At 47.1% G+C, this 23,751-nt stretch overlaps 1 protein-coding gene across 3 annotated transcripts in view; it reads left to right on the plus strand.

Annotated features, from left to right (window-relative positions):
* Positions 1-23,751, plus strand: part of LOC144153038 (cytochrome P450 302a1, mitochondrial-like) — a 99,189-nt gene that overhangs the window by 43,908 nt on the left and 31,530 nt on the right. For 2 of the 3 annotated variants that reach the window (XM_077684672.1, XM_077684670.1), the window contains 4 exons: positions 3,070-3,334; positions 8,203-8,440; positions 12,734-12,927; positions 16,324-16,525. In XM_077684672.1, the coding sequence (XP_077540798.1) occupies positions 3,070-3,334; positions 8,203-8,440; positions 12,734-12,927; positions 16,324-16,525 (899 nt within the window). Of the gene's footprint in view, positions 1-2,801; positions 3,008-3,069; positions 3,335-8,202; positions 8,441-12,733; positions 12,928-16,323; positions 16,526-23,751 lie in introns of those variants that run through there. The other variant, XM_077684671.1, reaches the window with a different exon arrangement.

The raw sequence follows: 23,751 nt of genomic DNA on the forward strand, positions 1-23,751 counted from the left end.
CCGTTCTGTCGGTGCGTTAAACCCTACAATAATTCGAATGCAAGGTCATTAAGCTGTTTTGTTTTAATGCGTAGCTTTCTTTGCCGAGTACTCCCACAGTCATGGCCGTGTAACACCCTGCATTTCCGCAAAAATATATCGCAGGAGTTCCACCTGTAATCGCTATAATAGCGTAAATAGAGACAACTTGTCGCACTAAATTTTTAAAAACTAAAAGAATAAGAAAAATAAAAATAATACTTAAAATGGCAACACGTGTAACGCCCTGCATTTCTAGAATAATGCAAATTACGCGAAGGATCCACCTGCAATCGTTGTAATTACGTAAATGGAGATAATTTGTCGAACCAAATTTTGAAAAACTAAAAAAATAAGAAAAATAATAACCAATTACGGAAAATGGCAATTCGTATAACGCCCTGCATTTCCAGAATAATGCAGATTTCGCGAATGCTCCACTTCGAATCGTTATAGTAGCGTAGATGTAGATACTAGTTGGTCGGACAGGATTAAAAAAAACCCAAAAACTCTGAGTGTAAAAACTCGGGCTGAAGACAAGCGGCATAAGAATGCATGCTACGCATTAGTAGATAATATTCTTTGAAATTCTGCTGAATTTTTTTTGAAGTTAATACGGAGTTGGCCGTGCACGGTAGAGCGTCGGTTAATTGATTGCCTGGACATTCGCTCCGAAACCCCCCTTTCCCAGAAACGTCGAATTAGATCGGGAACACTTCTGATTAAACAAGAACAGTCTAGGTTAGTGACAACGGTGTGAAACCCGTTTCCCATCAAATAAGATTGCTTGGTGGCATACGACGAAAAGGGCAAATGCGCGCTCATAACCTTAGTCGCCGGGAACAAGAACAGTTCTCGGCATATACATGAAAAAAAAAAAATAGTATAGTGCAAAGACACCCCTCAGGCACGACTCTGTTAATGAATACGGAGTAACATGAGCCGGATATAGCCGGATATAATTAATAGTTAAACAAGCCGGATATAAATAATGGTTAAACACACGTCGCGCAGTCGCGCCGTTATGACGCGTAATAGCCATCGATATTTCCCCATCACCAGAACGACGGTACTGCAGACGGCGGCATGAAGCACACGCTCCAGGAAAGCCATACAGGAAATTTAGCATTATCCCTGTCCCAGAAATGTTCCCGATGCTTAACGTGATATTTTAGTGCAAAAGTGCGCACTCCAAGCTCACACCTCCGGTGCAGACAATTATTTAAGTCCGTTCTAAAACAATAGCTGAAGGACCCGCCGCGGTGGCTCAGTGGCTAAGGCGTTGCGCTACTGAGCACGAGGTCGCGGGTTCAATTCCCGGCCGCGGCGGCCGCTCTTCCGATGGAGCCGAAAAGCAAAAACGCCCGTGTGTGCGATATTTCGGCGCACGTTAAACATCCCCAGGTGGTCAAAATTAATCCGGAGCCCTCCACTACGGCGCGCCTCATCGCCTACGTTGCGTCGGCGCGTTAAACCCTACAATCAATCAATCAATCATCGCAATAGCTAAAGGCCGGAAAGCATAAAACACGTTGTTCTCTAAACACAAGATACGTGGTTAGCACCCCCGGCCATTATTTCACGTTGTGTAGTGCTTAGGTTAGAGGAAGCGGACGTGTATTACCGCGGTATGGGTGTGAGGATTTATCTCTTGAAACAATGCATATCACACATGCAACTGGTGTATACGAAACAATCGTTCCGGCAGTTTCCGATCGCAGTTCCTCAGCGGAATGTTTTGCAACGCGGCTGGCGAACATCTCGGCTGTTCTATAGATAGCTTACACTGACGTCACCGTACTGCTGGCATGTCTATGAACTACACGCACATTTAACAGGTGCGCACTTATTCCCCGTCTTGGCCGCGCTGTGAAATCTTGACGGAGTTCCCGAGAAAGGGCGGTGGTGACGTCATATGCATATGCAACAACCATCGTGGCAGCGCTTACAGTGTGGCAATATATCACTGCGAATGTTTATAAAAACGTTCGCAGTATAAACTGCACGTATTGGATTGTAATGCCAACCTCAAATGCGAGTTCATAACACGGGGCGGAAGGTCGACTCGGCGGAATCGGCACAGGCTTCGGCAACGGAAGGTCGACATATTGAAACCTCTTAGCGGATCGAGATTCTTGTTGCTGTTGTTGTTCTAACTCACGCGGAACTGTGAGTGTCATTCTACTGTGTCGTTCTCGAATTAAACTTAAAAGGCGAAACACATTATTAGTTAAAAAAAGAAAACGCGATGTAAGCAAGCAAATACATTCAAACGGTTATGCCGCGCCTCTTTCGGCATGTTATCGATGGAGGGTTAAGCGATCGCACTCAGCGCGTAAAACCTCACTCGCGTGTCGTCTTCCGCATGCGTCGCCTGCTACAAAACAAACCTTATCTCGCTCTGTCGTAGTGATTACCGCACACTTATACAATTTTTTTTCCCGCCTCATTCACTGAAATTTCAGAATTTAGAACCACCACTGCTAGATGTGCGCGTACCACTCTTTCAAAGTGATATGACTAACACGGCTGTAGCGGACGTTACTGCACACATTGCAGACCATGAGCAAGTTCAGTTTCAAAGTAATTTTGCAACGTGCGAAATGGCACAGACCCAACTTAACTGGTCTTCGTCACATGTGGCGATCCCTATCAAGCTGCTTCAGCTTTCTCTGCATTAGTAATACACATTGTTGGGCAATTTTTTGCAACTGATAGCAAATGATGGCGCTAGTAGCAAAAAGAATACGTCTGTATTTTATCTGTCTGGCGCAAAAACACTTGAGTTAGACAGAGGGCAGTATCGTCAACGGTCGCCACAATTATGGTTGACTGCACACCACTCTAAAAAGTAGTACAGTTCACTTGCAGTGCTCGGCCGCTATAGGTCTGCCCGCATTGCGCGCTGATGCCACGCACTCCCGTGTTTCCACGGGCTGTGACCAAGATACGCACGACCAGGCACATATTTTTCGGCAGCAGGCAAAAGGTCTCGAGTTAATAAATAAATTCTTAATTCAGTTCTGACTAACACGCTGCTCTGTTACGCAGATGAGGCGAATTCCGAGGAGGCTGCTGGCCGCGCTGCCTCGGGCCAGCGGTCGACCGAACAGCTCGTTGGCAACGGCGGCCGCCGAGAAACCATGCCCCGTGGAACAGCACGACGTCTGTCCCGTGCACAAGGCCGATACCCTGCTAGAGAACGCCATGAGCCGGCCAGTGGGTACCACCAGCACGGCGAGACCCTTCGAGGAAATTCCGGGCCCCAAACCGCTGCCCCTGGTTGGAAACATCTGGAGGTACCTGCCACTTATAGGTAAGCCTCATGCCAGTCACACTTACTGCTCTTGTTGTCTTCTCTGGAACTGTAAACAGGTATTGCTACTGCACGCCAAAGGGGACTCACCTGATCGCATTGCAGTGGTACTTACTAATTGTGACCCACGGGCCTAAAAGCCGCCGTGCTCCAGTACGGAAAGCTCTACCGGTCCAAGAAAATTATCCTAACGGCCTAGTTTGCTTATTTTACGAATACGGTAGACTCCCCGTTGAGACGAACTCGGTGGGACCGTAAAAATTTGTTCGTATTATCAGAAATTTGTGTTAGGCGGAGGTTTCTTGCATTGTGGGCGTTACAAGAGAGCAGAAATGTTGTTCGTCTTAACCATAGTGTTCGTCTTAACCGAGTTTCGTCTTAACGGGAGCCACTTCTGCACTGAAATAACAAATGAACTATTTTAGTTTAGCTAGTTTGCACTAGATGGCGCTCGCTGTCTAGCAGAGGAGTGTTTTATTTTTTATTTCAGTACAGAAGGCATACATTTCTAAAATAGACAAACTAGGCCGTCAGGAACATTTTCATGAACCTCTCAAGCTTTTTTTTTTTTTTTTTTGTAATGGAGCACCGTGATTTTTGAGCTCGTGGGTCATGAATTATTAAGTTCCATGGCAATGTAAGGAAAGGAGTCCCTTTTAAGCTTAGAGCACGTTCACGGGGTTTGAGATATATATCGCCGTCAGTCGAGGAGGGAAGTTCGAAGAAGCAAAAAGAAGGCATGGCGGGGATTGCAATGCGTCGATCATCTTCGCAAATGCGAAGCACTTTTGATGAGGTCCGCTTAGTGTGGTAATGGAGCGGCTTCTCCGTGTTCCTCCAAATGTAGACTGGATCAACAGCGGGATTCATCTAATTCCTGTTTTCATCGAGCCGTTTGAGTTAGGTTATGCCGACCAACGCATTTCAAATGACGAAAAAAAAAATGTACAGTTTCCTGCACGTCCATTTCTGACAGCTGGAAAGAAGCGAATGGAACTAAAATCCTGGGATGCTTGTGTGTTTGCGCCTGGAGGCGTGCGGATTCGAACGTGCTCTAATTGAAATTTGTTTTTTTTATCGCATTCTTTTATTCTCACGAACTTTGTCTAGCTTTAATTCTTAAGCGGGCGTGCATGATGCCAGCTGAACTAGAATTAGCGCATGCTTCCTACATGCTTCGCAGCCTGACGTCCAGAGCGGACACTATCCGTTAACTTCAGAACTATGCATTGGGCCTTGACCGCCACCTTAGCTGAAGTCAGGGGTTGCTTGCTTCCTCACGGAACCCCTGAGGTGTGAGCATTCCAACAGAGGCTTCAGTGGCTTGCACAATTCATTCATTCATAACAGTAATTCATTCATTAATTCGTTCATTATTAAGGCAGTTGCGAAACTTTCCCTAGGGTGCGTGTGCCAAAAATAGACCCTGTTTTAATGTGAAAACATTAGATGGCTAGGTCGGTCCAAAATCTGACATCGCAACCCGCCGCGGTGGCTCAGTGGCTGCGGCGTTGCGCTGCGGAGCACGAGGTCGCGGGTTCGATTCCCGGCCGCGGTGGCCGCTTTTCTGATGGAGGCGAAAAGCAAATACACCCGTGTGTACGAGATTTCGGTGCACGTTAAGGATCCCCAGGTGGTCAAAATTAATCCGGAGCCCTCCACTACGGCGCGCCTCATCGCCTGTGTTGCGTCGGCGCGTTAAACCCAACAATAATAATCAAAAATCAGGCATCGCAATCAAGCGATGGCTGACGATATAACCGACAGCGCAAGGACCAACAAAAAAAAAAGCGTAAACAAAGCGGCTCCCATTGGAGGGAAGCTTGTCCAAACAATTAGGCAAAGTAACTCTGGCAAAAAATTAGACAAATTTGGGGCTGGATGGGGATCGAACCTACGGCCTCCGGAATGCAACACAAGCCTGCTACCCTATTTCACGACGGATATAGGTGATTAAAGGTGAGCAAGCGATTAAAAACGCCTAGCCCGGCGTCATGCGCCCACCTATATCACACCCGTTGTGTTGGTGGGAGGTTTAGACGCGGGAGTCTCACGGCTCAGTGCGACGTTATTGCTGTCCCCCGTGGTCGAGCGGTTTGGGTTGGCGCTATACACACTAAGATGCCGGCGTCGCGGGAGGGAAACGACAGCCCCATGTTTGTCGCCTACAATAAAACAGTTGTGCTTTCAAGCTTCGTTCAGCTAATTATCCGCGAAGTATGATTAATTTGAATTTACCAAGAGACGCGTTTCGGTTTGTGCCCTCCTTGGATTTCACCCAGCTTCGCTAGTCGTCCTTCTTCAAAGTGGAATGGCACAATTTTTTTTTAAAAGTGCAGAGCGCTTTATGGGCTCTCCTTGTCATCGTAGCTCGCTAACGGTCGATGCGACTGCCGGAATCATTCGGCGCAGCGAGATAATGGATCCAAGCAGAGCCTTCCGTACCGTCGTCCGGGGGTCACGCTGAGGCATCGAAAAACCACGCTGTTTAAATAGTCATAACCGTTCGAACCTAGTGATTCGCAGGTGCTTGTTATACATTTGCCCGTTGTTTTGCGCAAAGAAAACTGCAGGTACATTTCAGGCAAAATCTGTGTATATAACCGGCAGCCCCCGCGTTCATTTATTTAGGAACGCCCGTTGGGTTGGTTTTTAGATACTAAGCGAAAAAATCGGCCGCGCAAGGAAGAAATGGCGCGTTCGAAACGACGCAGAAAGGATCCAGCCGCGCAAGAAAAAAATTGGCCGCGTATCTGCTCCTTTCGTTGCAAATGCCGTCAAAAGACGATAGTCTTTATCGGCTTTTGCGAAGTAAATGCCTCCCTTCGCTTTCCCGCTCACTTCTCATGTTGTTCCTCTTGCGTCGCGCTCCTCCCAAGGTAAAGACGCCAAAGGTTTGCTTAAATCATTTTAAATTTCCCGCGTTCCACTGCTCCAAACCGGGTGTCTCGATGCGAACGCTGCCGTACGGAGAAGACGCGCGTGAATCCAGGCGCCCTACTTCAACGTTTATAGAACCGCGTTTCCCTACTCCACGTGCGTTGCAAGCAGAACGTGGAACCTACCTAGTGGAACCTTTCGTAATTGTTGCCGGTTGATTTCTTAAAATGGCGCCAGAAGCTATAGTGGCACGGGCGACAGCAGGCGACGGCGGAGTGAATTCTTTTTCTGCAGTTGATGAAGTATTTAATTTCGCAAAAGTCAAGCATGTTTGATTTTTTTATAAAGGAACTTCTGTATTGATTTGTTGTCTCATATTTGCCTAATGTCTTGTTCTTCTTCAACAATGTTGACAAGTATGAACATTCCACCGGACATAGACGGGTAGATTTAGCTGTTACTATATAAGACTATTGCGCACGCATTGTTTTGCTTTGGCCGGGTGGCTGAATCGAGTCACAGACAGACAGACGGACAGACAGACATACAGACAGACCAAAATTTCTGGGTTTAAGTAGCCCAAGAAAGACTACCGTCTTTAAAAACTACGCCTTCGAAATGACGCAAAACAGCTCCTGCATACGAAATTAAAGCATGCACAGAAAGAGCAGAATTCCCGCTGGCGCATTTTCAGGCAGGGGCGCGCGAGCACGGCGAAGGCGGGCAATTTGAAATGTACTGGGTGGCAGCAGTGAACGGATAACGGCGCTGCAGCCCATTATGGCGAATCACTGCTGTGCACCTCCGACAGCTTTCACATTGAGTGGAACGGCTTTAATCTCTTGTAATGCTGGATTGTCGACCGGCGGGTGTGTCGGAGTTTTATCACTCTGAAAATCCGCGAAACCACCGAAAGTTGGTGCGTGCATCGAGAATGCTCCGGCAAGTGTGATCGTCGCCCGCTATAGGCTGCTAGGTGCGGACAGTAACTGCGATTCGCCGATCTTTTCTTTTTTGCTTTTTATTGTAACACGGGTATGGTATGCGCACTAGTAGCAGTAATGTCCGCCCGCCGCGCAGATTAAAAAAAAAAGACTACAAAAAACATCACATCTCGCTGGCATTAAAAGATTCCACTAATTTTCTTGATATATATATTTAATTTTCCTGTTTAAAAATAAAAGGAAAGGAGCGCACACCCGAAATTCTGCGTAAAATGTTTTGTGCTTATTTTTTTTTTCTGTCACCGTTTGTCCATGAATAATTAACAGTGGGAGGAATTTATCCTGTGTGCAGAAACATCCTGGTAGAGGACGGCCACAATTATTGAGCACTCTGGGCACGCACATACTGTAATCGCCGCTTGAAGGGATATGTGCACAAAGAAAACAATGCACGCAGGTGGAGAGGTGAGCCTACGCAGTGTGAAAGGCGGGAAGCGTGTTGAAGTCCGCCCTCCGATAGAGCGCATAAGAATGAAATAAATACGAAAGCAGGCATTCATTTTGAATCCAGTGCTAAATACAAGCAGCAAGATCCCTTTGGGCCTGCTTGAGTGTTTAGAACAAAGCTGGATCGGATCGTCTGACGATTTATTTAAATTTAAATGATGAAGTATATTTAAATGATGAAGTTCTCGAGACAGAGAAGTGGCGTCGTTATAAGCTGCACTTCGTTAAAGAAAGCGTTGATCAGCTCTGACTCCCAGCAAGATGTTGTAAGAACCCCAATGATTGATACTCAATAAAAGTTTTCGCATCCATCTATTCATCCTCCGCTACAGTGGATACTGTAACAAGTTTCGATAAAGAGGGAATTTGCATTGAGCGATTTCGTTATAACGGGGACTTCCAAATACCTTTTCAGAGCATGTGTGTGTGCTTTTCTCATATCTCACACTGGGACGTCGGCTGTTTTTGTAACCCTACTTGATGACTTGAAATTTACGAGTGATAGCGGAACGTCTTTCCTCGTCCCTATCCACGCAGGCGAGATGGACCTGACGCGGATGCACCGCAACGCCCAGCGGCTGCTGGACCAGTACGGGCCGCTGGTGCGCGAGGTGGTGGTCGGCGACCGCGTGGTGGTGCACGTGTTCGACCCGCGCGACATGGAGCACGTGTTCCGCAACGAGGGCCGCTTCCCGGCGAGGCTGTCGCACCGAGCGCTGCTCAAGTACCGCCGCGAGAGGCCGGACGTGTACGGCAGCGGAGGTTTGTTTCCCTCGTGAGTGAATGCCAGCTGGCAGACCCTTTCGTTCTTCAAACACGCGGTATCACCTCGACACATTCTGTACTGTGATGCGAATGCGCAGTTGTCATTCCGTCGGCTGCACCAAATAAATGGTGCTCTACTAGTTATTCATTTCTTCGCCTTAAGAGCAGCCGCTTGGTTATTGGACTGTGCTAGCCATGTCATAACTGTCGCATCAGACAGGATAATGTGTCTGTGCATGATACTAACGTCCGGGATATTCCCTTCTTTAGTAAGAGTACACCACATGGGGTGGTACGGGGAAGATGGCTGACAGGTGCTCACTTTGTCTGATCAAGACAGAACGTTTTATTTTATTTATTTATTTATTTATTTATTTATTTATTTATTTATTTATTTATTTATTTATTTATTTATTTATTCAGAATTCCCGAAATACCCTCTTTTAGGAGAGCATTACATATGGAGGTGGGCATCAACACATAGAGTAAAACAAATGATTCTCAAACAAATGCGCAAATTGAAAAAAATATATAATTACTGAATACATAAAGTAAATTCTAAATTCATGTCTAACTGTATTAATATTAAAAAAAATAGACAATAGAGGAACGTGATGTGGGCCGTAAAAAAAGCCCATGCTCCAATAATACATCCCAACGAGCGACTAAACGGGTAAGCCAATCGCAGCAATAAATAATAACTTAAAAGAGAATATGTATCGTGCAAAGAAGCCTAACACCATTTTTTGTCACTTCTTTATTGTGCACAGCTTTTTTTTTTTAAGATAAAAAGAAGACAGAAGGCCTTCCGCATTTCTGTGCATTTTTGAGTAGCATCTCGCATTATTCTAACACTGTGACGGTTGCGATCTTCGATTGAAAGTTATTCCACTTTGTTATTGTGCGCAGTTTGAACGATTTAGCACAAGTTCATTGCGTGACACGTGAAGCGACGATCACGTGGAAGAAAGACTGCAGGGGATGGCCTAAAGTCCTCCCGAAGTGTGGCATGTCGGTAGAGCTTATGAAATAAGCGAGCGGTTTTGCGGCGACATTACGAGTCTTGCGGGATGGCACGATTTTTCAATGAATTTAGGTTGGTTGACTCGAGCAGTCAGATAAAAAAGAAAAGACGTAGAGTACAGTTTTGCGGGACTTCGCCTCTTTCAAAGCGGTTACAAAGCGACGGGCGCACATTCTGGAGCGGATTAGAGTTATGCAAGTCAGTTGACGCAAAAGGAACGGCGTGTGTTACAAGATATGTTTAAGAAATCGGAAGGAGCGGTTTGCCGAAGCAAGGCTTACGACTGAGGCATACTAATGCGTAGCATTCTTGCCTAGCAAATGGCGATAATTGGTCGGACAGGATTTAGAAAAACAACAGAAAAATTGGCTGGAAAAAACTCACACTCAAGAGAAGCGGCATAAAAATGGGACGCATTTGTAGATAATTCTCTGAATTTCTGCAGAATCTTTTAACAGACGTTGGAATACGAGAAACTTTTTTTAGTAAGAGGAAGTAACTTACTTTCAGAAAACGACACTGTGTCACGTTGTGTCCAACGAAGTTAGGCATGATTAGACTGCAGAGTTTAGCGATAGATTTTATAAGAAACGTTGCTGTAAATAACGCAATAGTCGGCAAATAGCGTAACCGTAGAGTTTACAGAGGAAGGTAAGTCATTAAAGCAATTTAGGAAAAGCAAGGGACCAACAACACTTTCTTGAGGAACACCGGATGAGACTTGGATGAAAATATAACTAAAGTTACGTACAGACGTGAATTTTTGGCAGCTTGAAAGAAAGTATTGCGCGCACACTCGTCCAAGGACGAGTGCTGTCAAGGAAATATAGATACCCGAGGACATGTTTTTAAGTACTTTGTTGTTGACGTCATTGGGACAGCATGCGGATCAAGTGAAGATGAAATAGAAGCTTCGCCAGTTATTTGTGATATATCGATACTGGAAACGACATCAATGTTAAGATATGAAATAATGCCCTGATAAGTAAACACTTGTACAGGATTTTCCTTCAGCTGCGAAGTTTCTGAGAAAGCTGTGTAGCCGTACGGCTGAGTTTCAGGTGTATGCCCAATTTTCCTCCGCAGAAAGTTACTCCAGCTTATGAATTTCCCCTAATCCTCGCCGAGTAAGACTGGCGAAAAATAATTTAATTCCTGAGGACATTCGTCCACCTAAACAGAAGTACCGTATACGTATTTGTCAAGAAATGTCAAAATGACACCGGGATGGTTGCATAGGATTTGTGCTCCAGAAGCGCCTATCGCAATGACAGAATCGATCAACAGTTATTTAAAAAGAAGTTGATATTCCTTGTCGCAGTTTTTTATAATGACCCCGTGAATCCAATATGCTTCTGTTCGCCATGCAGAGTAGTCTTTTGGTTATTATTAGTAAACGCGTAGTTGCTTATTCAATCACCGATCGACGTTGCTTGTTGTGATGGTCATGGAGAGTATATATCAATCAATTACGCATACAAGAGTATTCCTAAAAAAAGAGGCCAGTTATCTTCAGCTGAAAGTATAAAGTGGGCACCTCAAATATTTCCGGTGAAACGGTACGGTTCGGTACAAATTTCATCATAGTTGGCTTGATTAAACACATTATAGACGTCTTACTAGCTTGCTTTTCCTTGAGTGAATAGGTTGTGGAACCAGTAGAGCCATCGGGATGGGCTGTGTCAGTTAAGAAGGTTCGGTTGACATGCTTATTATCTCAGGGACGTTTTCCACATGGTCGAACGTCGTGTCGGTTTTTTAATCATCTGGCTCAACGAAAAATCAATGCCACATTCAAGAAATATCTGTGCCCGGATGGGATGCTAGAACGGATGCAGTAGGTCTTTCATTACTGGGTTAGTCGAAGTCGCCGAAAATTACGATAACAGCACTGGGAAACTGCGCGAATGCACGCCAATCATTCCCGTGTCGATCAAAGCGTATACGCGCTTATGGAGCTGGGCCAATAATTATCACAGATTTCCACAACGAAGAATTGTAAAATGAAAGTTAAATGGCCAGATTTGCTGGAACATCGTTTCATAAGGGGTAAATTCTGATAAATTTCCGTTTCAAGGACCGCTATCGCCCGCATACACGTTAAGGTATGATGTTTGTGTTCTGCGAGTCGTTTATTTTTTTCCTTTGTAGAGGTGGCTGTATGCTTGCATTACTCCAAAAACATTACATAGTTCTTGCACCTTTAATCTCAGTTTTCTATTTGATGACATGCAAGCAGAGCGACAAGGCTTCGCGGAATGCAGTACTACCCCAAATTCCTCAGGCCAACTACATTAAATTTTGTGATTGTGGAGGGTACTAAACAGGTTGAAGACGGCTTCAAAGTTCTGCTTCAATTTTGCATCGCGACTTTTCATATATTCGAGAATGTTACAACGGTTTATCGTTTCTGACTGCAGATAGCTCTTTATACGAAACAGCAGTCAAGGTGGATGCAGAGCTCGCTCTCAAAGCAGCACAACGTGCAGAAAGACCCTGAATTATTCGCGCACCACACTTTTTAACTCTAGGAACACTTTTCTGAGAGCCCTAGGCAAGTATTGTATACGGAATGACCTGGCGAGATTAGTGTAGACCGAGAGGGGCCGTCCATCCCGATAAGGGTATTAACACCATGTACATGATGAAAAAGGAATGCTGACGCAGACTTTGAATTGTTTGACGAAGAACTTTGACTACTTCTCCATCCCTTCCCATTTCCTACGCACGGACTCCGGGCCACGTGTTTCCAAACGCTTCCCTGCACAGAGCACCCACGTGACATGTGATGTCATTGCGCGTGCTTTTGAGCGCCTGCTAAAAGGGTCCCACCGTTTGGGCTCCGAGGCCTCGATGTAGAGTACTAAGTAGTAGCGCTGACAGCTTGGGTTCTAGCCCCAGCAGGTAGGTATATATATATATATATATATATATATATATATATATATATATATATATATATATATATATATATATATATATATATATATATATATATATATATATATATACCTTATTTGTTGTTCATTGCTCACCTTTTTTGTAAATGTAATTTTTTTTCTAAGCACAAATCTACGTGTTTTGTTTTGTTTAGTATGTTTTGGTATGTTTTTAGGTCGCTTTAGGTATGGGGCGCAGCCAATGACATCATTTAATTCCTTTCTGCATCGCGTGAACAGACATGTCACGTGGGTGCTCTGTGCAGCAAAGCGTTTGGAAATACGCCTCCGGGCTTTCCCTTACCTTCAGTAGAGGCTTGAATCAGTCAATGAATTGCAGGAACGGCGAAGAGTGGCACCGGCTGCGGCACACCTTCCAGAAGCCCCTGATGCAGCAGGGCGCCATGTCAGCCTACATGGACGTGCTACAGGAGGTCACGTGGGACGTCGCGAACCTGGTGCGGCAAACGCGCGACAGCAAGACGCTTGAGATGGAGGACTTCCTCAAGGAGCTCTACCGGTGGGCCCTCGAATGTAAGACTCTCCGCTGGCATGCCACGCAGTCTTGAGAACATCATGAGTCATTCGTTTGACAACGCCGTGCAAGCCGGGGTTGCCAACCCCGCCATTGCTCAGTGTACTGGCTGAAGCAATTACTAGACACGTAAGCCCATCATAGTTGTCTCCTAGAACAAGCATTGACGGGTACCTGGCATAACGTGCGCCCTCAGTAGCAGAGTTTTGAACTATTGTCCGTTGGCGCCTGATATAAAACAGGCGCCAACAGACAAGAGCAAAACACTGCTACGCTTTGTTTTAAACTGCGTGTCATTACAAAATGCCACGCGTCCTTTAGAGCTCGCCGAACTGCTAAATCTACCGCGCATGCGCGTTTCGACGTCCCGTCTAATTTTAAATATGGTTGCCACCAACAGCTGTTGAAATCACCCTCTTGGCCTGCACTGCAATAAAGCATATTCCACCTATTCGGGGCAACGTGAGTGTGTAGTGACATGTATTACGTCACATCGGGGCCGTATAGAAATCCAGACGTTTACCAGCGTCACTTTGAGGCTTTCCCGAGCGGTGTACAGCGGGATAAGCAAAGTGGAGTACGTCGTTCGCGCATCCGCATTACTTAAAAAGCCAGATTTGGCGCAGGTTACTCGTGTTCAGGCAATGTGCATTGAACCTAGGCCTTACGTAAAAGGTAGGTATAAGCGGAGGGGCGAGTAAAGGGCGACCTAGGGCGCTGAAAACGCAAGGAAACGTATATAGCCCCGATTTATACCCGCACAGTGGCCGCGAAGCATTACGTAACGTTGTGATGGCGGGATTGTTGCATCACACATGGGTATGCGGGTGCTTTCACCGAGCGAGGGTGCACTTCTGATGTTTAGCTCTGTAGATTCAAGAGCAAACCTCGGATGTGTGTTGCCCGTATACACTGTGCCTTTCCCTGGTAGGCGATGATGGAAACTGGGAGATGAAGGCCACGCTGCATATCTTTGAACGTACCGCTGGAATGGAGGGGCAAGGAATAGTTTGCCATGCCTCACATATGGCTTTCGAGTGGAGAAGTCCTCCCAAGAAATGCAGAAACGACATCTGAATCAAAGGCAGCGCATGCAAAAAAAAAAAAAAAAAAGCCCTCCCTACATTGCTCACATCTGTTCCAAACGAATGATTTGTATCGGGCACACGAGTGAAACATAGACAGCATAAATCCATAAAACAGTGCCTTGTTTTCGTCCCCCCAGTTCGAAGGAAATTTTACATAAACCGCGAAGTGGTGCGTGAGATGTCAGTGCTCGAAATATTTCGCTTGTCGCAGATCGTTGCGTCGGGACAGAATGTGAGCATCCAAAAAAGTCAACCTTGTGAGAGAAGGCCGCATCGAACGGTGGGTCATAAAACACGCGCCATTGCAGTTCCTCATGCGCACCTCTTTTAGGTAGCCTTGAGGACCATTAAAATGGCGTTTGCTGGAATATGAGTAGCTTTCAAGAAAAAGTGGACTGACAAGATAAGTGCAGTGGAACAACTAGCCTAATGTCTTTTTTTTTTCTTCTTATTTTGCGGCTTTGTCATCTCGCTGACAATGCTGGCAGGATGGAATGGGGCATACAAGTGATCTCATAAAATTTCGGAGCACGCTTTACAGACCGTACCTTTAAACGTTGTGGCGGCGAGCGCATAGCCACGCACCGGTGTAAGCACACGGACATGGGAGGCAAAAAAAAAAAAAAACAATAGGACACCTCACCACTACCAGAAAATGCGGAAACATTAATATCCATTTGAACGTCACCGAGTCCGAAGCGTGGCGCAGTACCAGAGTCTTTCAAAGCACTGAGGGACTCTGGTAGTACGGAAAGCGGTGCAGTCCAGTTGGTTTAGAGGCAGTTTTGCGTTGGTTTTGCTGCTTCAGACGCCGCCGCCGCCGCTTGCTTTACCGCTGGATGGGCATTCAAAGCTTCCGAATTGAAAAGAAAATGAGGAGCAAAACTAATCCGCGTAGATCTATAGTCCGAACCACACTGAACCAGGATCCTCGTCACGCTGAATATTCACGCTTAACTACCACTATCAGAAGCACAATCGGTTACCTGAACGCGCCTGAGAGCCACACTCTAATCTAAATGCTGATTGGCAACGTTTACAGTAGCTGATACAAAACATTTCTCGGGGAACTGACGTCTTCGTGCGTGCTTTGAAGGCGAAAGCACGGAATGTTATTGGAACGGGTATTTTTAAATACACGCCCGCCCCGTCGACACTGCGGCGACGCTATTGGGGGCGAAGCCCCTTAGATGCTCGGGCTGTTGGCGTGTCATGTCGTTATCGTAACCGTCGATTTATGTAGTCATGGTAATAAAACACCGGTGCACTTGTTCACGACTCGCGCTAGAACGCTTTACAGCAAAGCTGTAGAGCTCTACCCCTCAGCCCCTCCCCCCCCCCCCCCAAAAAAAAAACGGTTTCATCTCCGTTGGCAAAAACGCCGAGGCGCGAAGAATACATTTATGCACTGCATGCTTCGCCCCTCCCCAACTTTCCACGTTAGTGGAGATGGTCCGCCGTACTCTATCCATCTTGATCAATCGTGATCCACCTTAATCAAATCCTAATTTACTTCCACCTTATTCCACCACAATCAACTCTACTTACCATTACATTAAATCACTAGTTAACCATTAATTAAAGTGGTAATTATTAATCATATCTTATACACGGCTTGTATGCTTTAGCTCACTTCAGATGTTTCTTGGGTGACGTGATATCATTTGCCCTAGATTTTGTACCGCTCGTGTGTCTTCGCCTAGGCCATTCGAAGTCGCCTTTCAATGTGACATATAAGGCTTTCGCTCGGACAGCGAAAGCATCAGCTGGCGACGTTTGAATGCCTGAATGTTTATTTTTATTGCACAAGCAAGTTTATGGCCACGACAAATAGGGAAAAAGTTGCAATCATGCGAGTTGATGGGCCCTACAAATCCATTTACAGTTGGAGACAGCAGCGTATACGCATAAACAATAAAATAAAAAAAAAGAAAACGAAAAAAGAGTGTATGCACTTCTATACGAAAGGAGGCACAGAAATAACGTTGAAGGAAAAAAATAAAAGAACTAGAAGGGGTAACGCAGATAAATAAAGGGGCGGGGGCTGCAGGGGTGCAGAACAGAAATCACTGCAGTACACATCCTTATGTAGCATTAGAGAAACAATCTAGATAAATTGTATACAGGCGTTCAATGCGGGGGCTGCAGGGGTGCAGAACAGAAATCACTGCAGTACACATCCTTATGTAGCATTAGAGAAACAATCTAGATAAATTGTATACAGGCGTTCAATGCAACCTTCGGGGTTTCACAATGCATGGCATTCAGTACAAACAACTCTCCTCTTCTCCTCATCGTCTGAAACAGGCACGGGCGTGCTCGCGCTGAACACTCGGCTGGGCTGCCTCGAGCGCGACCTGAGCAGCGACTCCGAGCGGCAGCGGCTGGTGGAGGCCGCCTCGGAGACGCACCGAATCATCATGGTCACCGAGAACGGGCTGCCCTTCTGGAAGGTCTGGAACACGCCCGCCTACCGGAAGCTGGTCGACTCGCAGGACTTCATGGCCAGGTGATGAGCGGCACGCACGTTATCTCCATATAAGAGACAGACGTCCGCAGAATTTGTTGCGGAAAGATGGGGCGGGCCATACACGAAGCATTTAGGCGGAAGTGGAGAGGCACGCAACATTGTCCGCGGGAAAGGGGGCGGAAAAAATGTGCGAACAATAAACATTTCAACTGTTTTTAATACATTTTTGAACAATAAATTATCATACCCTCCTAAATAAAGGTAGGAAAAGCGCAAGAGCTAAAAGTCTGTCTAACCTTCGCTGAAAGTGCGTCCAAGCGATCGTCAAACATTCAAAGGCCGAAATAGCGAGTGAGAGACGAACACGTACGAGGAATTTACGCGAAGTAAGTAAACACAGCATTACGTGGTTTATGAGATAAAGGTATATTGTCCCACTCCTTCTTCGTGATCGATGCGCCTATTATGTACAGTCGGGGACTTAATTTTGCAGACCACGCGAGCGCGTGGCAAAAGCCACCGATGCGCGCTCTGGAGGCCCGGCGCCTGTTGTCGAGACCGGCGCGGCGCGCATGCGCGTCCTGTTTCATTCGCAGGCACGCCGATTTTCTCGCTTCCTGCAGCGGGGCTACGGTGGTCACTCAAGCACCGCATAGCGACGCCTTTGTAGCATTCCTTTCTTCCCGATGGCACATTTGAGGCCTAACGTGACGATTGCGAGGGCTTTGGGGCAAGTGCTCCTCGCGTCCTGATAAACACTTGCACGTAATATTTTATTTGTTTGTTTTTGTACTTTATCGTTTATAGACGATGAGACTAGCGGCTTGCGAACGGCGTCTTCGAATGAAGCGCGTACGAAGCACAGCCTAACGGTACCGCGCTACCGGCGACGAAATGCCAGATATATGAATAGCGAAGCTTTATTCTTCTTGTTTATTGTGTAATTTGGCCACTGAACATATATTCCAGCTTGCTCTCCGCTGCCCATAAAGAAGGCGATTTGCAATTTTTATAAATGAAATCATCTGTTTTATTTTTAATGTCCACTTCCTTACTTAAAAATGATTGAAGGACATACCCATATGAATTGTCTGTTCGTTCTGCGCGTCGGCATTATTCAAAACGGCACCTCCGGTTCCCATCGCCATAACATTATTCGCTACTTTTCGCCGTAATATTAATCGCTACTTAGGGCCTTCCGAATATTTTTGTCACTAATGAACGGGTGGTTAACCACTGAAAAACAATCAGCTTGTCCTCCTGTTTCGTTGTTGACCTTGTCCTTCCGCTTCGCTAGGCATCTGCAAGGTGGCCCTTTTCTGATGGAGGCGAAAAGCGAAAATGCTCAAGTGTGTTCGGGATTTCGGCGCATGTTACACATTCCCAGGCAATCAAAATTAATCCGGAGCTTTCAACTACGGCGCGCCTTATCGGCTGTGTAGCATCGGCGCGTTAAAACCTCATAATCAATCAACGCCAGCCGACCTTGAAGAATGGCTCCGGCCTTGGAGCAATTCACCCCCGTAGGCATGAATTCCTCGCTAACAGCATCTCTTGTCCTAGTAAGCCGGCAAATGTCCCTTTGAAAAACAACTTCTCAAAAGTAGCGAATAATTTTACGGCATTCAATGGGAGCCAGAGGTGCCATTTTTACGAATGCGACGGGCAGAGGAACAGAAAATTTATGTGAGTACGTATTTCTATCATTTTTAAGTAATGAAGTAGGCAGCAAAAACGCCGAAATAATTTCTTTTATATAACTTGCAAATCGCCTACTTTATGGGCAGCAGAGAGCGAGCTGGAATATGTGTTCAGTGGCCAAATTACACAATACACAAGGTGAATAAAGGGTTCGCTATTCATATAGCGGGCATTTCGTCGCCGGTAGCACGGTACCGCGAGACTGTGCTTCGTACGCACTTCATTCGGGGACGTCGTTCGCAAGCAGCTGGTCTCATCGTATATAAACGATAAAGTACAAAAACAAACAAATAAAATATTATGTGCAAGTGTTTATCAGGACGCGAGGAGCACTTGCCCCAAAAGCCCTCGCAATCGTCACGTTAGGCCTCAAATGTGCCATCGGGAAGAAAGGAATGCTACAAAGGCGTCGCTATGCGGTGCTTGAGTGACCACCGTAGCCCCGCTGCAGGAAGCGAGAAAATCGGCGTGCCTGCGAATGAAACAGGACGCGCATGCGCGCCGCGCCGGTCTCGACAACAGGCGCCGGGCCTCCAGAGCGCGCATCGGTGGCTTTTGCCACGCGCTCGCGTGGTCTGCAAAAGTAAGTCCCCGACTGTACAAGCGTTCCTTTTTCGCGATTTTCAAGTATAACCGTTTCGACCGAATGGAATCCCGGTTTCACGCACGCGCTGTGTCTCAAGAGATCTTACCAGGGGCGGTATTCCCGTGTTTTGTCCCTTTTGTGTCCCTTTCAAAAGTGTCCCTTTTGAGCGAGCCCTGATTGGCTAAAAGCGAGCACTCGGATGTGACGCCATGCAAGCACGGCGGAGCCATGAGCCGTGGATACTCGGAGCAGACGATTTGGAGCAGAGGATTTTTCGTCGCCTTATTGTTGGTTCGCTCGCGGAACAATAAACACATAAAAGATACTCTGATAGGATTTCAGTTCTTTAAAATTCGTTTGCAAGAACAGTTACGGTATTTGAATCAAAGGCCCACTGCTTGACCGGAAGTACGTCACGATGAAAGGTACGCAAAAGGGACGTTTTCAAAAGGGACAGTTACGAGAATACCGCCCCAAAACTTTTTGGTCGAGCAACCGGTCTATATGGGGAAATGCATTAGTTTATTGAGAGGACGCCATCGGTCCTTCTAAGAAAGCTTGCGCTTTAAGAGGACATTCGTCGTTTTTGAAGTGTCCTAGGGGCCAGAAGTAAACAAAATGGGTGGGGTTGAGGCTAAGCGAAAAAATGGTCTCTACACGTATCAGCATACTGGAAACTGCTGACAGATCCTTAGATAATGTCAAATCGATGAACGTACGCCGCTGGGTGGTCGATTGGGCCGGACCGGTGCGTCATTACAAGCCAAACGTCTCCAATACGAAACGCGTACACCATTCCCGTGTTCGGTCCCTATACGCATTCATATTGAAATCACCGACTACGAACACAGGGTTTGTGTCATTGCAACTAGCGGTCCGAGGGCGTAGGCGTTACTGTCCAGTTCGATGCCTTAGTCCCCTTGCCGCTTGACACGATTTGCTTTGCGATCCGCTTCCGCCTTACGATTTCTAAAGTGTTCCCTCTGTCTCCTCCACATTGAACCGATGCCCGTGCCTGCCGATGGGGAGAGCTGACGCTGATTTTGGATTTTTCTGCCTGCCAGTTCGCTCGCTTGTCCGCGTTCTTTTGCCCCCTTAGTTCATCATCTGCGGTGTACTAGCGCGGACGGCCACCTTTTGCTACTGCCCAGTTAGAGCTCGCGGTATAAAGTACCTCACGCTTCAGACACACGCATAGACGCGGGAATTTCCGTTTGAGGACATCGAAACATATACGGAAGCCTAGCCTATTACAACTCCGCTGTAAAAAATTGGAAACTATTGCACTCCGTCAAGGTGAATTACAAGTCCGCTGTAAAAAAAATGAAACTATTGCACTCATGAAGGTGGTTTACCAAGTAGCTTTTTAGCATGAGAGAGAGAGAGAGAGAGAGAGAGAGAGAGAGAGAGAGAGAGAGAGAGAGAGAGAGAGAGAGAGAGAGAGAGAGAGAGCATTTATTTCACAACCCGTGTCCGGGTCCGCCCACGACATAGGGGTGACACAATGTAGGTGAAATGTGTAAGCGAATTTTATTTCTCTCGAGAATGGACGGCGGCTGTCCCTAATGAAGTCTCGGACATAAAACGTGCATGCAACCGTAGCCATAAATTTTGCTGTGGTTGAATGGAACCTCGGTTTTCGGGATAGAGCGCGCAGCGAACACGCACAGAATTGAACAGTAAGTCAAAACAGACGCTGCTCGGAACAGTGCCGATGTAAGGGCGAACAATCGGGGAACTTTAAGGCCAGCTCCCTCTTGACTCATTTTCCCGTGGCATGCGTACTCAGTCTAGCCCTCTAGTCCCTCTCCAGAACTCTCGCCTTAGAACGAACGAGCGATGAGACGCTTTCACTGCGGAAGCCGTCGGCGCCGCGATTTGGTTCGCTTCGATGGCGCTTCCCTCGACGAGGACAACCGCACGCGGCGCTTGCTTGAAGGTCAGAGGGACGCTACTAGGCGCTTCCTGGGTTTGTACCTGGAGTAGTAAGCTTCGCCGAAGAGAGCCTAAGGGAAGTGGGACTCGTGCCGGGGAAGAACAGCGGAATTCGAACTGCTGCGCCACTACGTGGGATCAACGTACGTTGCTGGCACGTGCACGGAATGCGGCCACGGCAGGATAAAAGCGGCGGCGGGGCACAACGAACCGCCAACGCACGCGCCACGATGTAGATGGAAGACGGCTTAGAGGGAGCACGCACCGAACCCCAGAGATTTCCAATCTTCGTCTTGGATTACATTTTGCATTAGAAATGGGAACGAAATCCTGCAACACAGCGCGCGCTCAGAAGACCAAGCAATAAAATGACGGCTGCAAAAGGAGAAAACCAACTTCCCCTCTTGAAATATACACGACTTTCCTCTGATGGCGTCTGCTTGTTGCAGAAGCAGGCAGCAACCGCAGAGGGCTATGCAAGGCATCTTCCTCCCCCTCTCCCCTCCCACCTCGAGGATGGAAAACGTAATCAAGATAGTTCGTTCAGACGTGACCTAGCCCTGTCAGCCGACACCACAAGGGCCTCCGACAGGAGTGCATCAAGCCGGAACGTCCAGATTTAGAAAAAAATTATCTTCTGCAAGCTGACCTCAAAGTTAGATTGGATTGGGAAAAAAAAAAAAAAAAGCCGTGCAGTGAGACCTTGATCCGCATGCGGAACACGACGAAATATGAGACAACCCCTTCCCCCGTGCTAGCTTGCGTCGGCCGGTACGGTTCCCGCGTACCCATAAAGAAAAATGTTATATCAGCGACACGGGCTTCTGATATAAGCAGAAATCAACAGTGCCTCTCTCGATGTCGTTATCGTAGCACAGCTAGAATTGCAACATGCGGACCCGCTGGAGTGTCAGGCGACTTTCGTCAGGCGACTTTCGCAAGGACGATGATAACTGGCGGCTCAGAAGTAGCAAGTTGTCGCGAAAGGAGTCTGTTCTGAGCACAGCACGTGCCACCCTTGATAGATAGCTCACGCCTGTAGCGCACAGTTCGCGGGCTGCGTTACTTCAGAGGAAGAAATGCGCAGGACGGGAAAGGGAAGGCGATAGTTGGTCGCTCAGCGTTTGTCGCCGAATTCTTCCACACTACTTTATTAAAGCGAGGGGTTTTTAAAGCGAAGGCTTTCCTAGTGGGACCGACGACGTCTTGTCAAGAAACTAATGCTTTTCCCATACAACAGTTGGTTGACGGAAAAGCTCTGATAAGATCTCTGGACACACGGCGCTGCGTGAAATGGGGCTTCCATTGCGTCAAAACGGTTACTCGAAATTCTCGAAAGAGGAACGGTGCTTGATAAGACGATACACGCATCTGTCACGAGGAAGGAGTACAATAGTGTATCTTTATGAGGTGGTGGTGATGATGTTAACGGATGAATCTAGCCTTGCGTGATATGCCGGCGGTTGTTTCTCCGATCAACACCTTTTTGCCGCTATGCGCGGGAGATCACCAGGAGTCACTGAGGCGTGTGTCCCTTAAAAACCCGAGGATCGGGCGCAAAATAAACCCCGTCTCAGTATACATTCAGATGGTTCGTAGATGCGTTTACTTATTGCGCGAGAAATAGCACGTGTCTTCGTTCTTCGTTTGCGATTTTGGTGTTTGAAAATGGTGTTTTGGTGTTCAGCGAAGGCTGGACGGACATTTAGCGAAGGTTTTACCGCACTTTTGACGCCCTTTTGATGTGAGAAGGCTTTCGCGCTTTTCTCAACTTTTTTTAGGGAGGGATGGTACATTTTTTTATCTCGAGCTTCTCGGTATCAACCAGTAAGTGTGGCGCAGGGGATATTCAGTTCCGCACTTAGTTAAGAAGTGGGCTTGGGCTAGGACGTAATGCGGTCAACTGGCAACCCGTGGACCACCAGTGTATAAGAAGGGCTACCGAGAGACAGGACATAGTAATAGATGGGGAAAACAACTGATGGAGGGATGAAATAAAGAAAATTCGAGGGCAACGAAGAGACTCGTGCGTCGCAAAACGAGAGCGCTTGAAGGTCTGCGGAAAGGGCCTTTGCTGGTCAGGATGATCAGGTTGGCTGCTGACCCCTTCACTTTTTACAGCCAGGTAGTATAGATGCAAGCATCTCGCTTGTGAGCAGACCCCCTGAAGAAGGCCGATATTACACTCTTTTCAAGTTCACCAGAGTCCACGTGCGCCAATTCCGGTTATATATTACACTTTTGCACATAACAACAAATCAAAAACAAGTGGTCGCTAGAGGGCACTTGGGCACTGTCCCTTGGTGTCCCAATATTAGCGTAATTGCATTTGCCGCGTTCCCCGTGTAAAGTAACGTAACAAAATCCGCACCGAAAAGCGTTCCCGTGCATTCACGCGGCCATCTTAACAAACTCCGGGCAAAAGCGGGCGGGGCCGGAAGACGCGTCCCGGAGGCGATTATTTTTCTTCCGGATTATTAGATTTGGCGCTGGCAACAAAGGCGAGTCGGCGGACGGGCACTTCTAGCGCCCACGCTGCGTCCGACGCGGGGCTGCAGCCGGCACTGCGGTCTTGGTCGATATCGATTCCCGCGTTCCTCCGCGTGGAGCCGAGAACACGAGCAGGATGCCAGAGGGGAGCACGTAGATGTTGATTCGCCAAAATTGGGCTCCCCGCGGAATTCTTCGCGCACGTGGATGTCGGGAACGCTAGGACGAAAGAGCAACTCTCGATACTCCTCCTAATGCGGTTAAGGAAGGTGTGGTTCCTTTTGTGTAAAGAGGAAACGTAAGACGTTTGGAGAGTGCGATGGACGTCGCACCTTTTGTGTTCTGTTTGGGTTGACAGATGCAAGCGCGCGAAATGAATAGACTGTTTTAGAAGAGTCACGTGTCTTTAATAAGGTGTCCGACCAATTGCGACGCCTAAAAATAACTTGTAAAGGCCTGCCTTGGCACAATCCCTGCGCATCTCCCGTAACGCGGGTAAACGGGCCGGCTTGAATATAATGAATGAAAGCAGATTTCACCTGTATGTAAATGT

Source organism: Haemaphysalis longicornis, unplaced genomic scaffold (assembly GCF_048455015.1).
Source record: "Haemaphysalis longicornis isolate Haplotype H1 unplaced genomic scaffold, Haemaphysalis longicornis Haplotype H1 scaffold_9, whole genome shotgun sequence".
In the NCBI taxonomy this organism is placed as follows: domain Eukaryota; kingdom Metazoa; phylum Arthropoda; class Arachnida; order Ixodida; family Ixodidae; genus Haemaphysalis; species Haemaphysalis longicornis.